This window comes from Cottoperca gobio, chromosome 8, assembly GCF_900634415.1.
Source record: "Cottoperca gobio chromosome 8, fCotGob3.1, whole genome shotgun sequence".
Lineage (NCBI taxonomy): Eukaryota > Metazoa > Chordata > Actinopteri > Perciformes > Bovichtidae > Cottoperca > Cottoperca gobio.
Genome location: NC_041362.1, coordinates 11,491,389 through 11,512,135, shown reverse-complemented (window position 1 = coordinate 11,512,135; position 20,747 = coordinate 11,491,389). Strand labels below are relative to the sequence as shown.

At 39.4% G+C, this 20,747-nt stretch overlaps 1 protein-coding gene across 1 annotated transcript in view; it reads right to left on the bottom strand.

Annotated features, from left to right (window-relative positions):
• The window catches only part of pitpnc1a (phosphatidylinositol transfer protein cytoplasmic 1a), a 44,191-nt gene that overhangs the window by 11,237 nt on the left and 12,207 nt on the right, over nt 1-20,747 (bottom strand). The window contains exons 2-4 of the mRNA XM_029437712.1: nt 4,576-4,724; nt 1,792-1,880; nt 502-509 (exon numbers count right to left, since the gene is read on the bottom strand). Coding sequence (XP_029293572.1) covers nt 502-509; nt 1,792-1,880; nt 4,576-4,724 — 246 coding nt within the window. The remainder of the gene's footprint in view (nt 1-501; nt 510-1,791; nt 1,881-4,575; nt 4,725-20,747) is intronic.

Below are 20,747 nucleotides of genomic sequence, written 5' to 3'. Positions count from 1 at the left end.
ACCTTTAAAAAATATTATTTTTTAAATAGCAGTCAGTTATAAAGTCATAAACCCTGCCTCTACATATATGTGACTTCATTCTCATAGAGTTTTATGACCTTCTCAGCTGTATCAGTATCATGTCTGACATTCAACCAGCTGCCAAATGTTCAAAAGACTGAACTGTCAGAAACATTTTCAAGAAAGGAAAATAATTAGAAGAAGGAAACCTGCTCAGGTGATATTGGGGCTAGTGTATTGCAAGAAATGCTATCACAGTACAATAGTGTGTTGCTGCATACAGATGTGCACAATGCGACAGATCTTGCAGTAAGACATTTGTTTGTCACAATTCAAAGGAGACTAGATTTTCACACACATTTGCAATCCATTCAGAAATTGTAGCCACTCTCACCTTCAACCTCGAACACAAAGATTTCAATTTGGATCAAAATTGTTTTCTTTGCACGTGTGATCTTGTGTGTGCATGTGCGTGGGTGCAGACACATTGAAAGTACTCACCGTGTACTCTGACCGTATTCCCATTAGAGACCATCAGTGTAATGGACAGAAATAGGAGGTGAGTGAGGGGGCAGAAAGGTAGAAGAGAACAAAGGAATGAAAATGTTTGAGAGATAAGAACAAAACAATTTAGTTCAAAATGGAAAAAAGGACGATTGAGCCAAAACAATCGCACTTGAGTCCCAGCACGTGAAGAGAACTGCCAGTTATTGAAAGTTCAACATAACCATGAGGCAATGTAATATCTAATGGTTTATTACCTGTCAGTATTTTTTGTAACATTTAGGCAGTTCTGCTTCTTCTAAACGATTGTTACACTTTCAAAGGTGGTTGACAGTAATGATGACACTTTAAATAAAACTTTAAACAATTTACAGGAATCGCTCTACACAACACATTCAGGATGACTTCAAAAACAGTTCTTTTTCAAATACTGACTCCATCTTTGTGTCAAGTTTCTTGTGGAACCTTCAAATCTGAACACGAGTAGTAAACTAAAATGCAAATAATAAACTGTTACTTTCATGTGCATGGTTCATGTCATACACTAGCTACTGCTGTACTTCAAGTGTCCCTCTTAAATGTAATAGCAGCAAAATAGTGATGCAAATTATTGAGAAAATAGTCAAAACATCGTTGTCAGACAGACTACAATCAAAAAGCACATCGTTAGGGTGTTTAAAACTTGTGTTAGCCTCGATCACACCGAGACGGGTCACTAGAAACACGTCAGCAGCAAAACTACTGTTTTCCTTTGGTATGGCGCTGTGTTTAGACGTGCATAAAAGATCAAATATCCTCAACTTTTCAGCGCAAGGCGCAAAGTCGCTCCGTTCGTCAATGTCACACTTGGCCCAGACAGCCAATCAAATGAAGCAAGAGGCGGGTTTTTACCACTTCCTTCCTGTTTTTATGCCGGTAGACGTGGTAGGAACAGTAGGACAATTCAAATGCACACGAAGGGTTGATATAAGTTGTATTTAATTACGATAAACTATATAACTCAAGCTAACCCCTTTAGTCAAATATTAATCTAATACTAATAGCACAGCAATGCAAGAGAATGGGAGTTTTATGTGTGTATACACGTTCTAGTAAAAATCCGCAGAAAGCCATGCTTTTACAGAGGGAGAGCTCTTTAAGTTTTTGAAACCAATGTTAATATTTGTTACATAATGTAATGTCCTGTAGGTAATAATGGCGGGACATATGTGAATGTAAACACATGCTATTTCATGAATGTGTTTACTTTTTAAGTGTACATTGAAGAGGAAAGCGTTGAAGCGTTACCTGTGATAGTGTACGGGTAATAGTTCCAAGCCTTCTCTGTGACATAGAAGATTTTAGGGACCACTGCTCTGGCCCAACTGGGCAGCTTGCTGAAACACAGAGAAAAAGAATAAAAAAAGAAAAGGCAGAAAAGTTAGAGGACTGATGAGATAAATAGTTTGTGTGCTGTACAGTCAAAGCAGCCCTCTCTTAAAACGTTGCTCCACTCTTTTCAGTGGCCGTATCACCCAGAAAATTCAATCACAAGCATCCAGCTGTGTGAAGCCATAATGGAGGCCATACAAGACCGTCATGACGCCCTCTGGGGAAGTTGATTACACTGATTACACGCTCCCCCCTGCAGTGGAGTTTCTCAAAGTATGTACAGCTTCTCTTTACATATTCAGATTGCTAGCTATCTAATGTTAGAGATTCAGAACATTAGTCAGATAACCATGTCCTATCACGGGCCAGTAAAATGCAAATGTATACAGAGGAAGAGGAACAGCAGGGACCAAACTTTGCTTAGCTGGAGGGAGATTGCCATGGCCAAATATTTGAGAAATGCATGAATTCACAGGTAACAAAAACTGATTTCTTTTTGAAACAGTGATACTTTTAGCAATGGAACATTAAGTCCTGATTAGCAATAGAGAGAAAAAGTGAGTGCAGTTGGTCCAGATTTCTGCTCACTGAATATCAGCCAATCAAGCAAGGCAAATTGCACCATAATTGGACATGAAGACAACATTAAGCTGTACCCATTCTCACTCGCAGGGTAATTCTATTTTACACCAGCCATTGATTATTCTAACTCCCACATTATCACCCTCTTCCCTTCTTATTCTGTGTGTAGCAGCTGTAATTGAATGTGGAGATTATACTGACTGTCAATCAGCCAGGGGAGTGTGTAGACACAGCAGACTGGTGACATGACTTCACTACCATCCACACACACACACGCCCGCCCGCCCGCATGCACGCACACACACACACACACACACACACACACACACACACACTCACACACTCTCACAGACTGCAGCTATAACATGGTAACAGGTGGTTTGTGGGTGGAGAGAGGCAGGCGTGGCATCCGACAGTGACTGCTCAAATTATCCATTACTGACCCCATCTCTCTCTGCCCACACATACAGTAATCACACACGCAAACGCACACACACACACACACACACACACACACACACACACACACACACACACACACACACACACACACACACACACACACTAAACCTTTCTGTCCTCTGAGTTTGTCAATGACACTTCACATTTCCCAAAGGCCCACTTACTTGTCACTTTTGACTACAAAACATACCCCTCTGCCTCTCACTGTGCTATTCTCCATGAGGCTCTCTTTTCATCTCTGTCTCATTGTCTTACTTTTTGGGAATAGCTGGCCCAGTTGCCTGCGATAGTATTAAATTCTGATTAATGTGGACTTTCAGTGGATCTTATCAGTAATACCATCATCGTATATCGTTCTTCAATTTGAGCTTTGAAGAGATAAAGACGAATGGAGCCAAAGGGCCCTTTATCATAAGGGTGGGTTATGTCATTGCCCTATAGCCGTAACACACAATACGTAGTTAGCACCTAAAATGGATATCCATATAGCCATCGACTAAGGCTTCTATGTAATAGGTGTGCATATGATAACTTCAACTTGGACATTACTAATATTTCCTGTTTTGTCTCTCTAGCTGTTTTTCGTGTAAGTATAGTCTCGACAGTGCTGTTTGTTGTCAGTTTTTTCTCTGACAGTGTGATAGTCCTGGTAACACACCACTAACTATGATCTCAGTAATAAACATTTTGGACAATATCAACAAAGCATTATGAGGTTTTTGAAGATAAACATTATGGCAAGGTTGCCTTAATAAGATCACAGTAGATTGTAGAGGTGTACCTAATAAAGATGTATAGAATATTCAAAATATATCCCTGACATAGACTTGCAGGCTACTCTTTAAAATCCATTTACTTCAGAGCTTTATATTTTATCCAACGCTTCCATTCTGTTTGTTACGGAAGCCCGTCAGTTTTAATATCTGTCAACAGTAGTTTGCTAACATTAGCTTCAAGGTCTAGAATGTTTTCCGTTGCTTTTCAACACCGTCAGCTGCTCCAGCTCGTCTCTCTCATTGGCTTTTGTTGTAAAACTCCTGTAGTGTGAGACCGGCTTAACCTAATGTGTTCATTTGTTACACATATTAATGTGTAATGTCATGTATGACAAAGGATTGTCAGTCCAATGACGTCATTCTGCATAATAAGTATCCATGTGTGCACACGAACGCACGCACGCACGCACGCATGCACACATACGCGCACACACACACACACACACACACACACACACACACACACACACACACACACACACACACACAGACAGACAGACACAGACAGACAGACACACAGACACACACACACACACACACACACACACACACATGATGAAGGAGTGTGATGAGGGGTCAAATTCAGAGCAAATTCACAAATGAGAATGAGGAGACCATGCTTCAGACTGCACACTGCAGTTAAATCAATTATAATCAACATCAACAATTAAATTCAATATCACGCCTATCAAGTTCAACAAATCACAGGAAGAAAGGCTTGGAGAGAGATGAAAAGGGACACCGAGCTACATTGTCCCCTTGCTTAATCCTGAAACACAACAGCAATGAAGTATAATATAAAACACATATTTATACACATCGTAAATCATTTATTCAATTAAGTTGAACACATTTTACACGGCAAGAGGAAGACACTCACTTGTTGAGGTAGATTCGTTTCTCTGTGAACTGGCCTGATCCGTGCTCGGGGTCCTCATAAGGCTCGTTCTGGACCACCTCCACCCCCTCCCCACGTTCACTCTGTTCATGACTGTGTTTACTGATCATATACAGCTGGCCAATCCGGTACTGAAAGACAGACAGGAGACAAACAAACAGAGAAGCTTGATATTAGATTGATTGTTTTATTGAATCTAGTTAGATAATGAAGGTAGGAGGAGGAGGTCACCCTGACATATTAACATTGTTATAGCAACAAACTGTCCTTATAGGTCAACGTATCCTCAAACAACGGTTTGTATGACATCCTACAAAAAGTTAATTTGTAATTTTTCTTCTACGAATGTTCAGAAACAAAAGCCATTGGTGTGCCTGCGCAAGCCCCTGCAATGCAGAACCAGTTTAGGCAACAAAACTACTTGGTTAGGGTTAAGAAAATATTGTGGTTTGGGTTGAAAGACGTACATTTGTTACATAACTTTACGCATCTGTCATTAATTAAGTACGTAACAAAAGTAAGTAAACATTTTTTGGTCGCTCTTTATACTATAGCCCCCAACTTCCTTAGATGCAGCTCTTCCTCCTGGCCCCCGATTACATGGGTTGTACAAACAGGAGGGCATTACTTTTTCGTAATTATGAGTACATACAGTGAATGAGAACAGCCTGTATAGTTACTGTTACGGCCACGGCCTTATTTATCTGCGGGGGATTACTTTGTGGATGCATGCACCTTGTGTCCCTATTTAGGTATGCAGATGCGACACCTCCTCCTCCCACATTGATGAAGACAAGCTAGGATTGGTGTGCACCTGTTCCGGCTCTCCAATCCGAGGCACACTGGAGAGACCGGTGACTACAAATGCCAAGCCAGCTCGAAAAAGAGGAAGTTTCTCTGATAAATGTGTTTGCATGTTCTTTACACAATTTGTGGAAAAGTGAAAGATTAAAGAATGTATTGGAGAAAAACTGGCTTTAACTGATAGGTTTCATAAAACTTAACAAACAGGGGTTTGTTTATGAAGCGGGCTTTAACCAAGATTTTGCCAAAAGAATCTGGACTCACGGAGACGTCTGTGTTTTATACGTTAAAAGGTCAATAAAGACGTTGACACTGTAAACGTAAATAATGGGTAGCAAAGGGAGTAAACCAGTTGAAGGGCCACAAGGGCCCATTGTTGATCTCATACTTTCAAAATATGGCCCTGATAGTTTAAAACATTTACAAGAATGGTGTGCCAATGTTATTTTATACTATTTCATTTCTGCTATTTCATCTGCTATTTCACACTATCTTAATTCTTCTATTTTTATAATGGTACTTCAGACTCATTTACATCCACACTGTGAAGCACTTTTTAGCTGCAATTCTTGTATGAAAGGTGCTATACAAATAAAGCTTATTATTATTATTATTATTATTATTATTATTATTATTATTATTATTATTATTATTATTATTATTATTACAATTCTGATAAGGCTACTGAATGGAAACAAAATGCTTGCTTGAAGTCCAACAACAGACTCAACGGTATATTTTTATAGCAACCATAAAAATAAACGCAGAAGGGAAAATACCAGGATTACTGCTACCACAGCATGGTGCTGACACCTGGGGACAGTTGCCATAGCGAAAGAAAGCTGGGGTATTATGAGCTGTCCGCAGCATAGTGACAAAGGCCTCATATCAGATCAGGTCCAAGCAGCACAACAATAGTCACAGCAGCAGCAGCCAGGGAAGTGACCCTATACCACGGCCCCTTGTGGCACACCAGTCAACACCCACATCTTTAACTCATCACCGAATGACCCACTTGGCCCAATGACATTGTCACTTTTGGTCGCCTTGACAGGCTGGATCATCACACTGCAACTATTTTCCATACATTTAGGAAACATCCAGCATTGGAGTGCGAGTGCTCCTGGACGGAGATTTCCGACTGCTTGTAGGCCTATTTCCGGGCTAGGGTAAATGGATACGGCCATGATGGTGACTTGTTCCACTCTGCTGGAATGCCAAGGGGTCATAAAAGTCTCAACCGTCACACACACAAACCAAGGATAGCTGTGTTAAGCTAATGGGGGGAAAAAGAACAAGGTCTGCCTGGGATGTTGACTTGTGAGTGTAAATCCAACCACAAAAAGCAAGGAATGGAGAGAAGGGAAATTTGATAGTGTTGTGGAAAAAAAGCAGAGCCAACATGTAACAGTAAACAGTAAAGCTCATGGTGTAACTTCTTATATCACAATGACACATTTTTCCATCTGCCGACCAAGAGAGAAAAACCAAAAGGCTGAGACAGAGTATTCCCAGCTGGAATGTTAATGGCCGTGTGTTTCTGACTGAACAGCTGTTGGAGTCTAGCATCATTTTTCCACTGCAAGTCACAGGCCGGGCATAATTGAGAAGAATCCTGTGTGGTCACACACGACAGACATACAAGGCGCAGTGGCATCAGTCAAAACGAATGATTTGAGCATATGAAAGGTGCTTCATCTCCACAAATTAAAGCCGCTCTAATCAATATTACTATTACTAATGCATCAAATGATTACCTATGATAACCATCACTGTTTTGGTTCAGTTTCACTGTAGTGATTTCTGAAGAAGCAGGCAGCTTGCTCAGCACCAAACAGCAGACAGACATTGCAGAGCATTAAGCAGCTAAAGAGCCAGATCTTTCCTTCAGGAGTTGGAGACCAAAACAAAATAAAACGAGAGTGAACACAAAAAGGACCCTAAATGAATACTACTGTTGCGCCATGTCTTGGATGTGTTAATAAGCCACCGTGCGAACATGTTCTCCATATAAACTTTATAGGGTGATAATATGCCAACGTTGCGTTTACAGCTTGTTCTGCTACCAAGAAATAAATGAATGCAGGTTTAAACAATTATAAAATCTACTATATTCCTGCAGGGGGGTCATGTTGGATTGAAGTAATCCCTCCAAAACTACAACGTTCATTGACCTAGAAAAATCATTGTGTAAACAGCATCGACAGACAGGAATAGCAGTCACATGGTGAAACTAACCACCAGGGATATGCTAAGGACATACAGCAGCAGTCTAAAGCAGTTTCATAGAAATCAGCGACTGATCCAAAACAACTAAGAACCAACTTTTTCACTGTGTTTGCAAAAAGGGAGTTATTTCAAAGGCAAAGTAATTGGTGTAATAAATTTACATTAGATTAATTCATATGCATCGTATTTAATATTTACTGTTGTTGTCGTTATGATGGAGAGTGATGCAGTTCATGACATCCAGACAGCTAAAAGAAGAAGAAGAATGAGGTTGCCATACAGATCAATAATTACATTTCCAGAGATTCCTGTTTGGGAAAAACAGAGATGAAAGGCGATGAACGGCATACATAAATCTCCCTGCTAGATGAAAAGCATCAAGGCAGAATAGCCTATCGAGTGGGACCACTGAGTGCCACTCTGATCACACTGATGGCTAGCAACCGCGTATTAACATTAGGCAACATCTTTCATGTTTACCTTGGCTCATTCAGGGCTCAGACCGATTGTGTAAACATGGCAGCTGTTATTATGTTCCTACTACCTGCCATTATATTCAGCCCCCGTCTGCTGTGTACCTGATGGCTGCTGCTGATGATGAATGAGAAGATGTTTTCATTGTTGTCTTTGGAAATCTTGCTCTAATGACGAGGAGGGAGCAGTGGCCCTTGCTGAGGTTAGAGTGGCCATGAATAATCTTTTATTACTTCTTTCCATTTCTCTCTAACGACAGTAGAGCTGTTGGGCAGGATCAAGGGCTGAAAGCAAGCTGAAAAGATGCTCTATCGTAGGTTCGGATGTAGTTATTTCTCTTCCACCATTTCCTCTATTTCCTTCTTTCTTGATTCTTCTCTATCCTCTCACGACCTCTATGTGTCTGCCTAATCTGAACCTGTCCCTTTTGTGAACTGCACTCCTCACTTTCTGCCTCCAAACTTTGCAGTTACCTCATTATGTGAAGTCTGTTAAAGCCACATACAGTTCAGTCACTTTCAGCACTCAGTCCTCCATTGTGCTCAGTATCATCGTACGTGGAGCTCCTCGTAGTGCCAGTTAATACGGGAGTTTGAGAGCTAAAAGACCATTCTTCAGAGCGACACTGTCAGAATGAACTGACCCAAAGAAAATAATGAAACCAAAAATACATCTTGCTTTTGGTCCCTCTATATCCTTTCTTTCAATCCCTTTGTGAAACTCCTCTGGCTGCAGTCCACAGTAATGGCAGCAATGTCTTGGTTGAATTTAAATGTAGTCTTCCACACAAAAGCAAAAACCTACAGTGCATTCAAGAAACATGCCAGTTGTAACTAAAACATGCCACTGAACCAACAAGGCTTAAAATGCATATATGAAAAGTAAAATACCATTTCAAGATGAAAGCATTGAGCTAATACTGGGATCAAACTGTGCCTCTTTCTGTCTTTCTGCTTCTCTGTTCTCACACAACAGCAGGTGGTGGGGGAGCTGTGGTCATTGTGCTAAAGCCAAGGAGTGTGTTAGTGTGAGTGTAAGATAAGAATCCTGACAGAGCGCGCACACACATACACACATTTGCACATAAGACAATAATGGGCCCAATGCTAACATGTAATTAAAATTCAACCGCAGACAGAGTAATTACTACTTTGAACGCTCTGTATTCTTGTATGATTGACTTTGCTCCTATCGACATAAATAGCTTCTGCGTTTTAGTGTTGTGTGTGTGAATGAGTGAGAGGGAGAGAAATACATGGTCTATCTGCATCGGCAGATCATCCTTAATCAAACGCAGTACAATCACAAGGGGGATCAATAAAGTCTCACTTACTGTCACAGTTATTGGCCCAGGTCATTTGTTAAGTGTTATGTACCATAGCAGTGGATTTCACACAGAAAAACAACCTCCATTTACTTCCTTATATCACAGACTTTCAGACTTGTCACAAAGATATATCTTAGTGAAATCCATCCATATTGTTTTATCTCATCTGCCCATATGGTGGATGAATTATTCTGACATCAGAGGGCGCACGGAGATATAAACACCCTGCTTCTCACAGCAGATGCACTCAAACAGTGTCCAAATGAACATTTGCAAATTGCTAACAGCCATATTTGTTTAAGTTGGCAAATGTTGATCCTAATGTATCAAACCATATGCTAACAAACATGTTCTAACACTTGGACTACAAATACATTCAAAACATGGAATAAATCTGCAGCATAATTAATTAAATAATTAATATTTGAAAAACATTCACCATTTAAGCTTGAAACAATAAAGTTATTTCCACTCACATCTTGTACCTTCATGTATATCTGTATACTGGACTGGTACACAGCACACAAAAGCTTTACTCTACAAATTGTGAAGAATTACATTGTGGGTTGTAATCTAACTATAATCTAAATGTATACTGGACCTGAATGTGTACAGCACACGTCTATCATTTCAGATGGAACAAACTGACTCAAAAATCCCCCAGCAGATGAAATACACAAAACATGATCCAGGTCATGTGGTAAATAAAAAAAAAAAACCCTACTGCAACACTGCATTGTGCCTTCAGGCAGTGTGAGAGAGCAACCTCCATTTACTTCTTCATCTCACAGACTTGATGAAACCAACCAGCATCATTGTGAACAGAGAACTGCTAAGTATCATACGTACAGATCATAGAAAGACGTTAGAAATACCACCTGCTGGCTGGCACAGAGGTACACGAGCTCATGCACCCATGACATTGTGCTCCAAGGCAGAGCTGTGTCAGGAGTGTGGGAGTCCCACACAAGACCTCAGCGATGAAGAAACTTGCAAACAGGATGAATCTACAGAAAGATTTAAGAAAGTCTAATTTGGTTAAATTTAAGGGAAGTTAAAGTGAAAGAGAGAGAAGAGCCTGTCGAAAGAAAAGGAGTGACAACGAGACTTTGTCAGATCTTAAGAGAATAAATCTGTGCATAGCTGCAGACAGCATGTCAAGAGCAAAAACATTATTCAACGTTTGCACAATTATGCAGAAAGCTCTCTGGAAATTGAAGTAAGATAAATATATATATATCAAAGCAATACAATCAATATATAGTGCTTGTTTAGTGACCATCTGTTATTCACTACTTTTCACGATGCATTCTGTAATACTTCGAGTCCACTATATAGAATCTAATAAATAATAAACACAGTGCTAATATCACCAGCTCAACTTAATCAAGACAATCAGCCAGTCCGAGAGAGGAACTCACACAAATGCACATCGACTTGGACTCACAAGGACACAGAAATCAATTTCCTAACCCGTCTCTCACCCTCACGACGACACGTCTAAGCTGAGTACTTTCTCCCGACATATTTCTAACCTTAACTCAAGTAAGGTAACCTTACTTTGCAAAAAATCCTTCAGTCTCAAACTCTAAAAAAATAAAAAGTACAACACACATCACACACTGCTGTTTCAGCAGAAACGTGGGCATGCTGTTGAGAGCGAGTGCTTATGAGTCACTGCATTTATGCTCCATTCACGCTGATTCAGCAGAATGTGAAGGTGAGTGTTAGCTCCCTGTATCGGTTTGAAACATTCACATGCCACAGCAGTGTCGCTCATATGGGCAGTGCAGGAGGATGCCATGGATGGCAGCTGGCTCAGGGAAGCCATGTGTCGTGGCAGCTCAACACCGCTGTATGCGGTGCCACACATTGCCTTTTTTAATTTCATGGCCTTACTCAAGAACTCAGTCAGTCAGCGCAGGATCTGAGAGCAATGGAGTGTGACAGGTGTGAGAGCAAGATTAGCGAGTGTCAGTGCCTTTTCTTCCGTTGGAATAGGAGGTTCAGATTCGACCAGAGTACGCCTTTTGCGTTTTGAATTGTGTTCGCTTGTATTTTCTACAACTGCAGGAATTCATAATGCCAAACTTGTTTTGTAATATTGACACTTGAAAAAAATGCTATTGCTCTTACACAAACTATGCAGAGGTACTCATGTTTCCATGTCAATGTAAAATATGGATGTAACACAACATATACTAGCAGTTTACTAATTGTTTGTGCTTCTTTAAGAGACATGTATTCCCCGACATATCATATATTATAGTACAAGTACAAGGATTACCTTTTTGATGCACACAGCAACAATGTTACATTTGTACAGATACTGGTTTACTGTTACCAGATTTTGAGATACAATTTCTGCCTACACTTCACTACAATGAAGGAGAAAGGAGTTTAATTCGTTTTTTCTCAAATGAGCAACACTGGGTGAAAATCCCTTGCACTTTAGTAGTGGTTAACAAATAAAATGTCCAACTTCCATTATGAATGGATTGAAAAAGAAATCGACACCAGTCCTGATGCGTATAGAAAGGTGCTCTTAAAGACAAGTGACAGGAGCAAAAGGCTGCATAACATAAACTACTTCAAAGACATGTGGAGAGGAGTGATTTATGAATACTGATCGTTGCAGGTGGGAGGGAGCACTCTCCTTTCGCGCGTTCCTCTCTACCCCTTTCTCCCTCTCTTCCTCCCCACTCGTCTTCTCATCCTGCATCTCTGCAGTGTCTGAGGTCACTGAACCAAACGTTATATAACATCAAGATCACTCTCTACAGATCACTCCACTATGCATCATTTTTTACTCCCTGCCTGGCAGCCCACTGAATGGCCTACTCAAGCTATGTGTTTATATGCATGCATGTACCAACATGGGGGTGGGGAGAGGATATGATTGAGGTGGAGTGTCAAAGAGAGGTAAAGATGATGAGCTGGAATGACAGCAAAAAGAGGGCAGTGCTGCTGAAGAAAGATGTTCAGGAAACTGACAGTGTTGAGCTATTACATAAAAGGACTTGATTGAGGACATCTGTTTCTCTTTCCCTCCCCACAACCCTGTTTCTCTTCTCATTCACATGATGCCTGTCACTTTCTCCTTCAAGCTGTTCTGCAGACATTATTTTTGCTTTGAATTACTAACTATTTCTCTCATCCTAGTGTTTTTTCCCCCTCCTACTCATGCATACTTATGCATGCATAACAAGGAAATATTTGTGTATCATAATGTGTGTTTATGTGAACATGTATATGCAATACACATTTATACGATGAATTTATATGCGATATCTTGTTTTTCTAATGATGTGCTTTCTCACCTTCTCTCATTATTCCTCCCTACTGTAAGTGTTGTGCATGTTTAAGTATTTATATGTGTTGGTTGTCGTCCACTAGAAGAATGTGTAAACACATTTTTATTATGGCTTTTAGATTTTCAGCCATGTCATCTCAGCAATTTATGGATTGCTAAAGACATTTTGTACAAATTCAGGGTGACCAAAGAATGAATCCTCGTGACTTTGGTGAACCTCTGTCTTTATATCTAGAGCCACCATTAGGGTTGAACATTTTCATCTTCAGGCATGGACTGGCACAACATTTAGTACAGCCCTTCATGGTCCTCAGTCGATGAATCCTGATTATTTTGGTTTTCAAAGTGGGAGGCGGACCTCCCTGGAGGGCTCCTAATAGTTTCAGGGGAGGCTTGGTGAATGGAAGGGAACAAATATTACATTGGTTATCAAAAGAAAATCACATAGAATAGCATAACTGTGTGATATTTGGTTAAAGAGCTAGTTCAGAGATATAGTAGATATAGTACTTTCTCAGATTTTAGAAACTAATAAATGTCTTAGTTCACACCTTCTTGATTTATTTGGTGCAATATTTTTGATTCACTGTCAAATGGTGATGCTGGATTCAATATTATTCCTCATACAAATCATAAAAGGTACACACATTCTGGAACAGTTGTGACATGATGAACATGATGTGAGTCAACGCACATGTTGAATAGAGCAATTAAATTGAGAACAAATGTAAATGTCCTTTACTTTGCCATCCAGGCTTTGTTTAATCTCACTCCCAGCAAAGATGAATTCAAAGGGATTGTTGATTGACTTCATTTGTGTCTCTCTCACACACACACACACACACACACACACACACACACACACACACACACACACACACACACACACACACACACACACACACACACACTATACATGTTGTTTCAACTCATTTTGAAGCTGCACTGATGTGTAGCTGACTGCATCATTTACTTTACTAGCATACAATATTTTTTGTCAATCTTTCTTGAGTCTTGAGCAAGAACAGGCCATTATTTTTCCCCAGACCTCAATCAGTTGGTTGATAAACAACTCTACCTCACAGTTACATAAGTATTTTGTTTTGGTACAACTTGAATTGTACGGTTGCTTGTGGAAAACCATCTAATATATTATGCACAGAGAGAGAGCACAGTGTATTTCATACAGCCCTGGTGAGACAGAGAGAGACAAAAGTGAGCACGAAAAGTAGAGCAGGGGAGAAAGAACGAGAGAACAAAAGGATTGACCATAAGTGTCATCTTGGTTGGTCTTGCATATAATATCAGCTTCTCCATCTACTTTCTACTCCCTCATATTTTCTCTGCCTCGGTGGAGCATACTGTAACTTGGGAACGTTGTGCATGCCCAGTGTTGATGGGAAAGGGTAATGCAGATGCAGCAATGTGTTTTTGGAGTAGGGCGGTGCTGTGGGAGAAACAGAAGATGGTTGTGGAGCTTATATATTTACAAATGTAAGGTTTTTCTGTTCTTGGGAAACAGAATATGAAGGAAGTGTAGCATGAAAGAAACTGTGAGGTGTGGAATAATCAGAATCGGAAGTTATATTTATATCTAGATCTTTAAGTTTTGGCATCTCAGTCAAAAAGAGCTGTTTGGGAGCCTCGGTTCAAGGCAGAAAGAGCAGCGGATACTCCCGCCATTTTTTGATGGATGACTTTGGCAGATTTTAAAGTGTAATCCTGATAAATAGGAACTTTCCAATGTTTTGAATAAACACAGTAAAACTATATTACCAAACATACTCACAATATTATTGCATTTCACTCTGCTAAGACAAAGAAGGTATTGTACTAATACGCCAACACCCAAGGATTACATTGATTGTTTGTCCTCATTGTTTTGTAAGTGTAAACTTAGGTAATGGAGTGCAATGAGTTTGTTTAGTACTCAGATTTTTTAAGCAGAGGGGGATACAGTTTGAATTGACAGCAATAGGACAACTCTTCACAAGTTTTTAGATTTTTCAGAGTTGTATAATTCACAACAAAGTAAGAAGGCAGTGCTGTAATCAGAGGATCAAACGTACTGGACTAATCAGCTGAATCAGATAATCAATAATGTACCAAACGGCTTCATAAATGTCTGTTTCAGTCAAGAAAGTGCATTGCTGAGTCACAAGTTGTCTTTTCTTTAACCAACAATATAATGGTTTACTGAAAGTATTTTAAACGCAATGGTCACTCCTTGACTTGTGATTCAATTGTGTTTAGTTTTTGACACAGGAATAGGCTCATGAGATCTACAGCCATGTGAATGGCTTCATGAGGGCGTCATAACCCAATGTAAAGGACAAATGAAGATTGATGTCCCTGATGGGCACATCATTTTATGGTAATTGTTGTTGACCAGGAACCACAACTGGACCAACTTACCAACTCAAAACATGTAGTCTGTCTATAGGATGGCCATCGGTAAGATTTAACATCAACTACCAAAACTACTCTGACACGGAGCTCATAGCAGTTGCTCAGGCAGGAAAAGTCATCAGAAGCTATTTTCCCAGAGTATCTACAACACAGGCTACAGGCTGCAATCAGAAATTACACCACCCACCCCCACCAGCTTTTACACATACTGTATTTTATACAATTTAAGTTCTGACTGCTACATTGCTCCAGCTGCAGGGAGGTCTTCCCCAGGAACCAAACTTCTTCCTGTTAAAAATGAGCATAAGAACGAGAAGTATTTATTGCTGTTGCAAATATATACTTAGGGTACAACTAATAACACTGCAACAAATGTTGTATCTTATTATTGGTTCACCTTGGCAGAGAGTGACGTGTGCTCCAGACTTCTTCTTGTAGTAGATGAATCCAGAGCTCATTAGGAGAAAACCAAGTACAAGTGTTCCCATAACTATTTTAATTTGCTCTGACGCAGGAAGAGAGGGGTCTACAAAATTGAGCAGGAAAAAATGCTTTTATTTTTACATCTTACATTTTCTTAGCCTACAGTAAGTACAACTAGCGTCACACTGGTCCACTCACCCCAGACCTGAAACATTGGCTCAGAGAGACTCAACCATGCAGGTAATGTTTTCTCCTAAAGTCGGGGTGTGCTCCAGGTAGGGATGAACCTGGTAGTACCATTCCCCATCAGGCATCACTTCAGAAAAACTGACAGCTGAGGTCACTTCCTGCCCGTTCTGTAACCACGTCACTCGGATTTGTTTTGGGTAAAGGTTATAGGCACTACACAAGCACAGATGGGTGCTTCACTGAATTCAGCTTGATTGTGGGAACAGAGGTGAGATTACCTGGAAAAAAAAGAAGTAAACATTTTATACACACACACACACATTTTAATTAGTTGTGATATTCTGATGTTCCTATAGCAACCAGGGACACTTGTACCTGTTATTCTGGTTTGTACACTGTGTATGTGTGAACACATGCATCCCACATCCACAAACTGTAGAAGGATATGGACGTTTGTGTGGGTGTGTGTCATGGTCGATACATTAAACTCGCTATATGCTGTACCTCTGCATATCTCCTCATTGATATAAATGGGGTGGACAAAATAATAGATTAAATAAACCTAGTCAGCATAACAGCGTACAGCTCAACAGCACCACAAATTATATCCTCCAATATGATCATACAACTGAATCAACATCTCTCTAAAACAAACATTATAACCTTCATGAAGGACTGTTGTTTTAGACAACATTAGTTTAAGCTGTGTGAACCTGAACGTATAATCTGATTACCACATTATAAAATCTAAGAGTTGTCTTTACTTATGTTAGCTAATATATTTAATGGTGTATTGCAAATAATGATCTTGTGGAAGAACTACAGGGTCTTACAGTTGTGTTTTTGGTCCATTCGAAGTAACAGTAATGAAGTAAGTAAAATACTTACGTATTTGTTTGACAAAGCTTATGTAGTCTATGCACAGCACCTTCATTTCAAATGCTCTTCTTATTGCATACTCAGAGTGTGTTAAACATTTCTGCCATTTCCATTGCATAGGTCCAGTTTCCTCTTGTGCTGTTGAACTCTATAAATACTTTGTTGTTGACACGATTCACATTCTCTACGTCTTCTAAGCCTGGACCTTTGAAAGTACAACATCCTGAATATTGCTAAAATTATTATTATTCTAAAAAATTATCCTCAGATAAAAACTGTAATAAAAAGGAGAGAAACACATTCATGTAAAACTTACCATAATAATAAGAAAACCTTGACATTTCACTGGTTCATTAAAAAAGAAGAGTGATGTTACTCACCCAGACCCAGAGGAGAGAAAAGCATACAAAAAAGAAAATTAGGAATGTGCATGTTTTTACATAGATAGAAATCCACAAAACAAAGCCTCACTACCACACAGTATTTATGAGTTTACAGGTATAGGGAAATAAATACAATGACACAATGATGAAGAGCAGCACCGCCCTTTGGCTGAGTGAAAAGGAAAACAATAATAATGCTAACACAAAACCACATACACACCAATATGGTTTGCTTTTAAACTTGGCTTAAAACTTACATTATTATCTCGTGGTGAAGCAGTTACCAGCAGGAACTGTTTTGAAAAGACAGGTGGGGGGAAAAACATGGTTAGTCTTTCACAAGTGACTTCCACATTCAAACTCTCCTTTTGACTTGCACATCTAAAATACTCTCCATCTTAAGGGAATATGAATAATTGGAAATTAATGATTAAAAGCTACTTTGTTCTTACCTCAAAACTTGGTCTGAGGTTTCTCCAGTGACTCATGTTCCACAGTGCAGCTGTAGATGTCTCCTTCTTTTGGGATAAAGTCCAGGGTGGACAAAACATGAAACGTCCCATCAGGATTGGGTATGCATTTGATGAAAGGATCTTCCACTGTTACTTCTATATCATTCATGGTCCACTTTATGTTGATAGGAAGAAATGGTTGATGTGGCAGAGGAGGGTATACTCTTCCTCTTTTATCACTTCATCTCTGGGGTAAATGATGATTTCTGGTGCCACTGAGGGTTAGATAACTTCAATTGTGCATACTTTTGTAAAGAATACTTTTAAAATGCTGCTGTATCTTTGTCAACAGTTGATAAACTGTGATCAGTTGTCAATATGCTTTCAAATGGCATTTGCATAAATATCTGTAATATACTGCAAATGTGTAAGCCACATGGAAAGCAAGAAGGATTCTGCTATCCCAAACGAGATCTCCTTTAGTAAAGTCTGCATAGTAGACTTCGTCATTACCCAGTGTGAGACAAAGCTGCGTATCACTTGAGTCAAAGCACCCATAGATTTGACATAGTTTATGAATTCCTAGATAAATGTAACAAACCATACTTCAATTCAGCAACAAATTCATACAAAGATTCACAAATAAACATGTAAATCTGTCATTTAGGTTCCTATTTTTTCCAGATACAAAAGTAACAGGAAATAGCCATACTTACTCTGTGCACAGAAGCAAAAGGCTCCAGAGAAAATAAGTATCATTTTGAAGCACATGTCTTTCAGTGCGTAAGTGCGCTGTCAAAGCTCTCGTGTTCTCTGTGGTTAGTCTTTGAGAAAGATGAGACTTGTCAAGGTTGGCTGTGTTAGACGCAACCTTCCACATATCTAAAAAATAATCGGAATGTGTGACAAAAACAAACAAAAGAAATCACAAGGTTAAGTCCAATAAGGGGAAGTCGGGAGGAGAAGTTATATATTCAGTATTACTCACTAAAACCGGTTGTGTGTATCCCTGATCTCTAACTATAAAAAGATGTTATTGTTATATAAAACACAAAGCGTTGTTTGGTTTCTTCCTCATGATTGACATCTCCCTCTTCACACCCTCATAGTTTCACAGTTCTTTTGTTTGGCAGGTTAATACATCAGAGCAGTTTCCTCATTCAGAACAGGTGAAAATGTCATCAAGATCATATTTCCTTCTTGATATATTTATATTATTATAAATGCTTTTTTAAAAAAAAGTTAATAAATCATCCAAAATGAAATATTGCTTTATTACACTTCACTTAATCTTACTCAATGTAATACAAATATTATGAAAATAGTGTCAATTGAACAGGGCTCCAGGTGCACAATAAATCACATAACTGCAATAACAATGTGTTATTATCATAATTATTATAATTTTGATCAGAAGATGTGAATTGTCTGTTTAGTGGAGGCTTGTCCATATGTCTATTAACATCGAAGTGAATTATATGCAGTTTTTACACACAACACATTTGATCCAAAATGATGTGCAGCAGACAAAATCAACAATTCAATAATCATGAGAAATAATTGGGATTATTTAAGGTTTAGTCCTGCAGCCCTCTTTCATTCAAAGTGTGGCTGTGGACCATACAGGACTTATGGTCTGGCTCAGAATGTGCAACCTGATCAATGACAATCGATGACAGAAGAAGGGTGCTCATTGAGGCTCATCGGCACTGAAATGCTTCCCTTCACAGCTGGAGGCTGGCACTGGAGGCACCCAGGGGAGAAGACTTACACAGTATGGGTGCAGCTCAGAGAGAGAGGTGAACTAAAAACAAGAAGCACATGTATCTGTGTTTGTCGAAAATTATTTCATATTACATGAGTTTGCACGCCCTGTCCCGCTCACAGCGAACACACTGATGGGAGAGGAGAGAGGAGATGAACCGTTAAGACACACCAAGCGTTTATTCTTTGGATCTGCACTCAGCAGCTGCTAGATTCAAAATGTGTGTGCATTGCCCGAGGTAATGTGTATGTGTGTTTGTATAATTAAACCAAATTACAACGATTCACGATTTTTTCCCTTCTTTGAAACAGTTCTTTGTAACAATATACTTTTTTCACTAAAAGGATTAGAAAAATATTTTACAGTCAATGGATCATAAAACTACTTCAAGGACGGTGTCAAGACCTCCATTGTGCGATGTTTTTCCACATCAGAAGTGGATGAATTTAAATGTCTAGCACCGCACAGTCACAGCCTTGGCACAGTGTTGTGACTTCACTAAATAAAAATAAATAAAGTTTGAATCAACAGCATCTCAATTAGCGTATTTCTCAGAGACTCTCAGTTGGAAGTGATCTCTCTGTCAAATAAAAGGGCCCTGAGAGAGAAAATCCTTTATGTTACGCTAAAGAAATAACATATTGGAAGTGAGTTAAGTTTGTAAAATGGCTGTAAAAGGCTTAATCAGAATTCTACAGTTGCGGTTTTAGTTGACAATCTATGGAGGGTACTTTAAATAAAACAATGCATAGCTACATCTAATTATCTGCTTTCATCCACTCACTAACCAATTAGAAACCCAGTTACGCATATACTGTAGCATCTAGCTGTAAAAATCAATGATAAATGATAATGGAAATCATATTCATGACGTTTAACAGCACAAAGTCAACTGTAATGTGAACGAGAGAAACATGGGAGATGTGGATATAAATACGTACATGTGTAAATTAAGCTTACGTCACAACAGCTGCAGAAAGGTTCTCCCTCACATGGTATTTACAGGCAGGCAGTCAATGATGATTACTATGAGAGCATGGCCGTGACCTCTGTGCCTACAATAGCTAACATAAACTGAGTATGTACATGTGCATGTGAATACTAAGCAATTTTTTGTGAATGCATGTGCAGCACACACTAAACTACACTTTACAAGCACAGGAGGATTTTGGACAGAAGGTCACCGTGTCTTATGTTTGTTTACAGTGAGACATGAACATTCAGCCGTAGATCACTTCGCGATAAGCAAAGAAAACAAGAAAAATAGAACTGAAAGCAGCTCTTGGAAAAGTCACTTCACTGCAATTAAGAAAGCAGTTTGGAGGACAGAGAACAACTTAAGATCACTGGGGGCCGGTTGACAAAAGCAACAGACGCCAGAGGGAGGTAGAAGAGGATCCATGCTGCTGGCCACCTGCAGCCATGGCACTAACTAACTGCCCAGGAAGGTTGAGTCAGAGAAACCAGGCAAGAACAAATAAACAAGAAATAAAATAGTGTGACAGAA